The sequence below is a fragment of the Homalodisca vitripennis genome, unplaced genomic scaffold (assembly GCF_021130785.1).
Source record: "Homalodisca vitripennis isolate AUS2020 unplaced genomic scaffold, UT_GWSS_2.1 ScUCBcl_5065;HRSCAF=11602, whole genome shotgun sequence".
NCBI lineage: Eukaryota > Metazoa > Arthropoda > Insecta > Hemiptera > Cicadellidae > Homalodisca > Homalodisca vitripennis.
In genome coordinates, this window is record NW_025781192.1 from 43,801 (window position 1) to 53,954 (window position 10,154).

Sequence of the window (10,154 nt, forward strand, 5' to 3'; positions counted from 1 at the left end):
TTTCTTTTTTTTATTTCCAACGGATCAACCATTACAAAAGCGAGCATAATAATTTATAATTATAGTAATAAGTTAGCAACAATGACTAACACAAAACTAAAAAAACTGAATCCAGGCAATAAGGCACTTATGGGTATGCCCCCCTAAAGGCACTATCAAAAACTAAACACGAGCACAGGTGTGCGTGCGCGTCCGCGTTTGTGCACGTGTGTGTTTTGAAATTCATAGTTGAGTGGTGATGGCCATCTTGAGTTTAGCCATCAGTTTTAGTCGTAGAATTGTGAGACATGTCTGTTTTAAGGATATGCGTTAACACGCTTAAAAACACTTAATGCTTTTATCAATGTTATGCTTACTTATTACTTAATACAAACCTTTTTTTATTCATCGTCTAATTACAAAAACTATTCACTTTAAAGCGTTAGGGAAAAAACAGAATATTAAGGAGGCACAACATAAAAACTTTATTCCAGCCGACACAAAATTTAAAGAACAGAGACCATTAAAGAACACGATTCTACTTTGTACACCTGAGGTCTATGAAATGCCATGTAGTTATGGTTCAATCTACACAAAGCAAAACATTGGATACCTGAATAAGTTCGTGAACAACAAAACATCATGATATGAAAAATTCAGCCTTAACAGAAGTTACTTACACATCCAATCATGCAATAGACTTTGAGAAGACAAAGGTTTCAAACCATTATCCTGGAATAATACAAGAAAACTTAGCAATAATTAAGAAGAAAAACAACAAAGAAGAAAGCAGCAGCTTATTGAACATATCTACGCAGCCTGTGATAAAGAAGCCATATTGATCACTGATTGGTCAAGCTTCAGCCAATCACAATAAACTCAGCAGCAGGTTATTGAACATATCTAAGCAGCCTGCGATAAAGAAGTCATATTGATCACTTACTGGTCAAGCTTCAGCCAATCACAATAAAGCTCCAAATCCTCACTCACCTGCAGAAATTTATTACAGGTCTTGCCAGTTTTGGTCCAAAAAGATGGCTCTCCATATCAAGACAAACAAGATTTGAGTTGTGTTATCAATTTTTTAACGTTTTGAAACTGAAAACCTTGATATCTGATATCAGCTATTACATTGGCTGCAATGTCACATTGTACTCTTGACCATTTCTTATAATTATATCAATAAAAGATAAAGTAGGGTCGAGAAGGGAGAGTATGAAAAGAGTTAAAAGTATTAAATTATAATTTTTTGTTACCTTTACACACCCAAAACCAACCGTCAAGACAAATAAATCAATATTAGATCTGCATCAGTTAATCATACATATATCCTTAAAGAGACAGTCTCTTTATCTACTTGTCTAATTATGTATAAATATTACCTATCTGTCTAACAGTCGATTTTAAGTGTGCCAAGCTAAGAAAAAAATTATCATTTTATATTTTTAAACCTTTTAATTTAACCTCCACCAAAATTAGCACAGCTGACAATTCGATTTCTTTCTTACAAAATTTGTAAGTCAATATCAAGAAAAACCATGTTGTAATAGTGCGTGCTTTAACAGTTATATTTTTACAATTGCTTTGTTTTTTGCATAATTAAAGTCCGTAATTAAGAATTGTAATTGTGAGCATTGTAATGTCAGACAGTTATCAAAAAACCATACAATTAAGGTATTAAAATAGAATTTAGTAACGAGTCCTATAGGAAATAACCACACACTTCAATAAAAATAGTAAAATATATATTTATATTAAAATAAATAACATTCTTTGATAACTAACCTACTGAATATTTTTACATGAATACATTAATTAAAAATGCAATGATATGGAATGAATAATGTCCGCCACCTCGACAAAGAATTTACAAAACTGTCAATAATAATCAGGCACTGGGGCACAACAAATCTTGACAAAGTCTTCGTACTTGACTAAGCCATTGGGAGACACATTGGCTTCTCTGAATATTTGATCCACTGAAACATAACATCACATTATTATTACTTATGATGTAATAATAATCATTTACAGCAACTGTAACTAATAATAGAAAAATACAAAGTATCGATGAGAACATTCCTTGGAAACTGTTTAAGCAAATTTTGTAAAACAATCATGTTTTTAGTATTGATACATTAAAACACATGTTTAAAGACAAACTGAAGAAACTATAATTAATTAATGTTTATAACACTTTATAGAAAAATAATGTTCTGTTCTCTGCATTTCTATTTATTGGCATTTACATTAAACGCCAATTTAATCATTTAAATCAGTTTATCTTTTATATGTTTTTTACATAAATGACAGGTTAACTTATATTTCACATTATATACAAGAATATATACAGAATGAGTTAAAATTTAATCACATTGGGTACTAAAATACTGTTTCTAAAACAAATATAATACAAATCAACATTAACCTCTTTTTTCAGTTCTACAGTTTGAGAGTAGATCCTGTAGTTTTGCATGATTGGCGTTTTCAACTGAATTATATTGTATAATCCATCATTTTACATTTCTGCTTACTCTGTAACGTCTATCGGGATGTTACTTAGATAATTCAAGGCCAGAATGTGCACAATATTTTGAATCAGCGTATTATAATACAAGGACATTTCATTACAAGCCTGGATGTTTGGCTTTATTGTTTATTAATAATGTAAAGTGATACAACTTTAATACTAGTGTTATCGTACGAAACTAATCTATCTATTCATGCCAATTTAAACAATATATCTTGGGCCAAAGTGCGTTAACAACAGTTTATTTGCCACAGCCCAGGATTGCAATGATATGTCTTGTACTATAGCAAAGCAGAAGCTGTTGGCTTGTTTAGTTACTTTTCATCAAGCGGTTGCCTATTTCATACTAAAAGAACCACAAAGTACAGTTGTACATATAACCATTAAGTGAAAACTTGATGTGTTCAAGGGAACATTGCAAAATAATTGCACATACGTTTAGTTTAAATTATGTGTAATGAATCATATAAGAGTAAACAAAAGTTATATTTTCTTTATATCTTTAAACACATTAAAAAGTTTTGTTTGAGTAATATGATTTCCAAAAGAGTTCTATAATTTGTAAATCATAATAAATAAGTAAATGACTTAAATATAGACATGTAATTATTTTCTACGTGTACATAGTTTTTTGCTTATGATTTTTTTATCACTAAAAAAAAGCTAAGAATTCTAAAAAAAGGCATGTAATTTGAGGCAAACACTAAAAGTGACCAACAGTCAAACAACATTTAAATTTAAATTTATTATTTTTTGTGTTCTTCCCAATTACCCATTAAGAGTTTTTAGCTTTTTAACGATCCATTAATTTTTTTTTGACTGACAAGTTTTTTCATGGAACGTAAAAATTATGTACAAGTAAACACTGCATTACTTTTTCTTGCACTGATTTTTTTTTTAATAAAGCCTAATTTTTCTTAAATGCTTGAATCTTAACTGTTTTGAATTGTTTATTTTTACTAGCTGGGTGACATTGGTGAATGGGCGAACTGGTTAAGTATAGGGTGAGTCAACGTTTACAAATATACCGTATTACAAAACTGAACTGAAAGCTGTACACTAACTGGGACAACCTTACCTTCTTTAGTGCTCAGCTGCTCGCCCCAATGCAGCAGCATGTGTCTCAGCTGTGACGCAGGGATCATGCCCTTCTTGCTTGGATCTGCTGCTCTGAAGGCATCTACTACTTCTTTGGGCAGGTTCTCTGCTCTACTGTGGCTATGCATCACCTTCAGGAAATCTGGGAAAGACATCTTTCCACCTAGAACACATGTGTGTATGAGGATGATTTTACACCTAGGATCTACCGCTCAGAAGGCATCTACTACCAAATGGGCAAAAACACTAGCTGTAATATTTATATTCTACTTAAACCTTGTGTAATTTTAATATTTAGAGTTTCTATAAGTTTACAGCTTTGTAAGTGATATGTTTTATATGAATATAAATGATATATACAAATATCACACTAGCATATGGTATTGTTTGGAGCACAATTTTGTAGTAAAAGTGGCAGACATTAATAAATTTATTGTTGAAAAAAACTTTTTAGTGATTACAGACATACATATAAAATAAAATATTTATGCTACCAGGGAAAAGATTTACTATTTTTAAAATGATATTTAAAAATTCTACCTTTCATGATTTTTTATTGATTTTCACATTTTTATTCTTTATTTTTGCAATATTAAAGAAAAGTATTATTATTTACTAAATTATTGCGAAAGTAAAGAGGTTGGCAATATTTTTAATGTGATTTTAAATTAATTTGGTGACCAATAATCATTGACTAAATCTTCACGAATCCTGTTTTCCACATCTGTAGTGAGATAAAACTATCTCCTCAAACTTTTTGTGTATATATTCTATGTACATTCCTAACCTCAAATTTAATAGTGATTAAATATTTTTTTATAGTGGCCACTTTCTCACTTGAATTAAGTAAGATCCTTTTTTAGCTATTAAAAGTTTAAGACATGAAAATCAACATTTTTCACACGTTACTAATTTAAATTTAAAACACTTTTACCTTTCTCCTTTAAATAGCTCTTGAGTTCAGAGATGGTGGGACTCATCCCTAGGGACCGCATGATCACAGTCAACTCATCCAGGGTTCGAATCTGACCACTGCGAGCAAACAGGAAAAAGCACTCACGGAACTCTGAAAACATAATCAATATATCATCCCTTGAAATTGCTTTTCATTCTTTTGTGAAATTGTTACACCCTGAATAGGTTTATGAGTTTATGAGAAGTTTTTAATGAATTACAGCTATTACATTGGCTGCAGTGTCAAAATTGTACTCTTGACCATTTGTTATGATTATATCAATAAAGATAAAGTAGGGTCGAGAAGGGAGAGTATGAAAAGAGTTAAAAGTATTAAAGTCAATATCAAGAAAAACCATGTTGTAATAGTGCGTGCTATAACAGTTATATTTTTACAATTGCTTTGTTTTTTGCATAATTAAACTCCGTAATTAAGAATTGTAATTGTGAGCATTGTAATGTCAGACAGTTATCAAAAAACCATACAATTAAGGTATTAAAATAGAATTTAGTAACGAGTCCAATAGGAAATAACCACACACTTCAATAAAAATAGTAAAATATATATTATATTAAAATAAATAACATTCTTTGATAACTAACCTACTGAATATTTTTACATGAATACATTAATTAAAAATGCAATGATATGGAATGAATAATGTCCGCCACCTCGACAAAGAATTTACAAAACTGTCAATAATAATCAGGCACTGGGGCACAACAAATCTTGACAAAGTCTTCGTACTTGACTAAGCCATTGGGAGACACATTGGCTTCTCTGAATATTTGATCCACTGAAACATAACATTACATTATTATTACTTATGATGTAATAATAATCATTTACAACTAATGTAACTAATAATAGAAAATACAAAGTATCGATGAGAACATTCCTTGGAACCTGTTTAAGCAAATTTTGTAACACAATCATGTTTTTAGTATTGATACATTAAAACACATGTTTAAAGACAAACTGAAATTAATGTTCATAACACTTTATTGAAAAAAAATGCTCTGCATTTCTATTTATTGGCATTTACATTAAACGCCAATTTAATCATTTAAATCAGTTTATTTTTGTTATTTTTACATAAAAGACAGGTTAACTTATATTTCACATTATATACAAGAATATATACAGAATGAGTTAAAATTTAATCACATTGGGTACTAAAATACTGTTTCTAAAACAAATATAATAAAATCAACATTAACCTCTTTTTTCAGTTCTACAGTTTGAGAGTAGATCCTGTAGTTTTGCATGATTGGCGTTTTCAACTGAATTATATTGTATAATCCATCATTTTACATTTCTGCTTACTCTGTAACGTCTATCGGGATGTTACTTAGATAATTCAAGGCCAGAATGTGCATAATATTTTGAATCAGCGTATTATAATACAAGGACATTTCATTACAAGCCTGGATGTTTGACTTTATTGTTTATTAATAATGTAAAGTGATACAACTTTAATACTAGTGTTATCGTACGAAACTAATCTATCTATTCATGCCAATTTAAACAATATATCTTGGGCCAAAGTGCGTTAACAACAGTTTATTTGCCACAGCCCAGGATTGCAATGATATGTCTTGTACTATAGCAAAGCAGAAGCTGTTGGCTTGTTTAGTTACTTTTCATCAAGCGGTTGCCTATTTCATACTAAAAGAACCACAAAGTACAGTTGTACATATAACCATTAAGTGAAAACTTGATGTGTTCAAGGGAACATTGCAAAATAATTGCACATACGTTTAGTTTAAATTATGTGTAATGAATCATATAAGAGTAAACAAAAGTTATATTTTCTTTATATCTTTAAACACATTAAAAAGTTTTGTTTGAGTAATATGATTTCCAAAAGAGTTCTATAATTTGTAAATCATAATAAATAAGTAAATGACTTAAATATAGACATGTAATTATTTTCTACGTGTACATAGTTTTTTGCTTATGATTTTTTTATCACTAAAAAAAAGCTAAGAATTCTAAAAAAGGCATGTAATTTGAGGCAAAACACTAAAAGTGACCAACAGTCAAAAACAACATTTAAATTTAAATTTATTATTTTTTGTGTTCTTCCCAATTACCCATTAAGAGTTTTTAGCTTTTTAACGATCCATTAATTTTTTTTTGACTGACAAGTTTTTTCATGGAACGTTAAAAAATTATGTACAAGTAAACACTGCATTACTTTTTCTTGCACTGATTTTTTTTTTAATAAAGCCTAATTTTTCTTAAATGCTTGAATCTTAACTGTTTTGAATTGTTTATTTTTACTAGCTGGGTGACATTGGTGAATGGGCGAACTGGTTAAGTATAGGGTGAGTCAACGTTTACAAATATACCGTATTACAAAACTGAACTGAAAGCTGTACACTAACTGGGACAACCTTACCTTCTTTAGTGCTCAGCTGCTCGCCCCAATGCAGCAGCATGTGTCTCAGCTGTGACGCAGGGATCATGCCCTTCTTGCTTGGATCTGCTGCTCTGAAGGCATCTACTACTTCTTTGGGCAGGTTCTCTGCTCTACTGTGGCTATGCATCACCTTCAGGAAATCTGGGAAAGACATCTTTCCACCTAGAACACATGTGTGTATGAGGATGATTTTACACCTAGGATCTACCGCTCAGAAGGCATCTACTACCAAATGGGCAAAAAACACTAGCTGTAATATTTATATTCTACTTAAACCTTGTGTAATTTTAATATTTAGAGTTTCTATAAGTTTACAGCTTTGTAAGTGATATGTTTTATATGAATATAAATGATATATACAAATATCACACTAGCATATGGTATTGTTTGGAGCACAATTTTGTAGTAAAAGTGGCAGACATTAATAAATTTATTGTTGAAAAAACTTTTTAGTGATTACAGACATACATATAAAATAAAATATTTATGCTACCAGGGAAAAGATTTACTATTTTTAAAATGATATTTAAAAATTCTACCTTTCATGATTTTTTATTGATTTTCACATTTTTATTCTTTATTTTTGCAATATTAAAGAAAAGTATTATTATTTACTAAATTATTGCGAAAGTAAAGAGGTTGGCAATATTTTTAATGTGATTTTAAATTAATTTGGTGACCAATAATCATTGACTAAATCTTCACGAATCCTGTTTTCCACATCTGTAGTGAGATAAAACTATCTCCTCAAACTTTTTGTGTATATATTCTATGTACATTCCTAACCTCAAATTTAATAGTGATTAAATATTTTTTTATAGTGGCCACTTTCTCACTTGAATTAAGTAAGATCCTTTTTTAGCTATTAAAAGTTTAAGACATGAAAATCAACATTTTTCACACGTTACTAATTTAAATTTAAACACTTTTACCTTTCTCCTTTAAATAGCTCTTGAGTTCAGAGATGGTGGGACTCATCCCTAGGGACCGCATGATCACAGTCAACTCATCCAGGGTTCGAATCTGACCACTGCGAGCAAACAGGAAAAAGCACTCACGGAACTCTGAAAACATAATCAATATATCATCCCTTGAAATTGCTTTTCATTCTTTTGTGAAATTGTTACACCCTGAATAGGTTTATGAGTTTATGAGAAGTTTTTAATGAATTAAGCTCAAAAAATCTGTACAAATAACCAAACTGTATATATTTTGAAACAGTTTTGTACAAGTTAGACATGTAAAACTTTATGTACAACAGTTTATTTACAATAAGCAATACCTGTGCTAGGCTATATCAGAAATAAGTAGTTACATAAAAAACAGCTTGTGTCAATACAAAACAATTTCCAACAAGAGTATGTTTTCTATAAAGTGTTTTGACACATTCTTTTAGTCCATGTCTAACATAAATTAAAAATGTATTCTTATTTTTTTAATTTTCCTAGTAAAAAAATATAGTACATAGCAAGAATATGTTAGCAAATCACACTATATATAAATTTCCAAATAATAATAGACCTATATGTTATTCAAGGACCCTAAGAACGTACATGTAAAATTTCAGTACAATCAGTTAAATAGTTTGGACACATGAAAGCATAAAAATCAAACAAATTCACTTTTCCATTCATAATATTAATTAGGATTAAGTTCGTTAACAAATTTACTTATTCTGCTATTTTCTCATTGCCATCATGGTTACCCATAAGACCAATGTGAAAATACTCGCTTACATTCACTAAAACCCCATGTTGTGACATGCACCATCATAAAACTCAGTGTCCCTCATATAGAAATGACCGCTCATACACAATTAATTTCAAGTCTATAAGTCAGTTCGTATTTGAAATATCTTGTGGACAAACACACAGAATATTGAATTTTTTCTAGCCCCACGAGTGATACAATTCATTTGTATCATACAAGTGAACTACAGTGTCCAGGAAATTCAAGTGAAAAAAGTTCAGAATTATAAAACAAAAATGAAAATGGTTATAGAATTCTTAGGTCACTTACAACTTTTGTTCTTACAATGCATTTCATATTTCCTAAAGTGTCAAGATAGCTTAACCGTAGCCTACTAAATTTTGAGATGTGTAAAATAAAATAACATCAATACGAGGTGAACAGGCATCTTCACAACTTACCATCAATATCTTGTTCTCGGAAGTGGTGAGCCTGAAATCATAACACCACATCAGGCACCCACACTTATGAATGATAACCATGTGTGAACTATTTCATATAAAATATATATGTGTAAAGTACAAAATTAGATAAAAATAATTTATTTACACCTTTAAGAACAGCTATGGTCAAGACACATTCAAAGCTAACAACAAATTCTTGAATATATATCTAATGCCAAAGTGCATGGTAAGGTACTGTGGCCGTTTTAGTTTGCACAGGTAAAACATAAATATAAATATTGTTTGAACAGTTTTACTTTGAAAAACAGTACATTTTCACAAAGGAAAGTACATGAGTCTACACACCAACTGTTTACAGCTCTCCTTCCTACTTGTAACTTTCAAAGTTTACAATCTTTCGTGAAAGATAAAGTATCATTCAATGCCTAGTTCTGGCTTTCCGTTGCATGCTATACTAATGAACCTTGCTTGCAAACGTTTTACCAGTCATAGCATGTAATACGCACTATTCAACAACAGAATAGTAATGGAAACAATTAATTAAAAACATAAATTAAGTTCTTTATCTCTAGGTAGCAGTAATAAACATGTAAAGAAATCCCATATTTCTTTAAACATAGTCAGGATAGTGGGCTTGCATTTCTAGGCCACACTGAAGTGTGAGAACGTAATTATATTGCAGAAAAGTTAATAATGAGTTTGAATTTAGATTATATCTCAATTAGTCCATTAATCTACAAAGAATCAGGGTTTCTAGGTGGGGGAGGATAACAAATTAAGGGAGGGGTAGATATAAGAGGAGGGGATAACAGGGTTATTAACATTCATGTAAGAAAGAAGCATATAATTTGAGTGGGAATAATAATAGCTTTACCAACCAACTACTTTTGGGGATAATTTAGGAATTATTCAATACTTTTATGTTTTTCATTATTCTGGCCACAGTTTCTACCTCCATGGTGCAATGTATTCATTGTTTTTTCCTTTGCTTTGGTGTAGCTTTTTCGGATTGTT

General features: G+C 30.3%; 2 protein-coding genes across 2 annotated transcripts; both read right to left on the reverse strand.

The window, feature by feature from the left end:
* Positions 1-1,707: 1,707 nt before the first annotated feature.
* Positions 1,708-4,721, reverse strand: LOC124373215 (calmodulin-like protein 4). The gene is made up of 3 exons (XM_046831611.1): positions 4,542-4,721; positions 3,588-3,770; positions 1,708-1,958 (listed from the first exon to the last, which is right to left on the reverse strand). Exons 1-3 carry the CDS (start codon positions 4,681-4,683, stop codon positions 1,858-1,860), a joined length of 426 nt encoding a protein of 141 aa, XP_046687567.1. The 5' UTR covers positions 4,684-4,721; the 3' UTR covers positions 1,708-1,857.
* A 386-nt stretch (positions 4,722-5,107) lies between these two features.
* LOC124373214 (calmodulin-like protein 4) lies at positions 5,108-9,168 on the reverse strand (the record flags this gene model as incomplete). The annotated part of the gene is given in 4 exon segments (XM_046831610.1): positions 5,108-5,358; positions 6,967-7,149; positions 7,920-8,051; positions 9,138-9,168. Coding segments are annotated over 4 exon segments (447 nt in total), but the record flags the coding sequence as incomplete, so codon positions are not given.
* Positions 9,169-10,154: the final 986 nt, after the last annotated feature.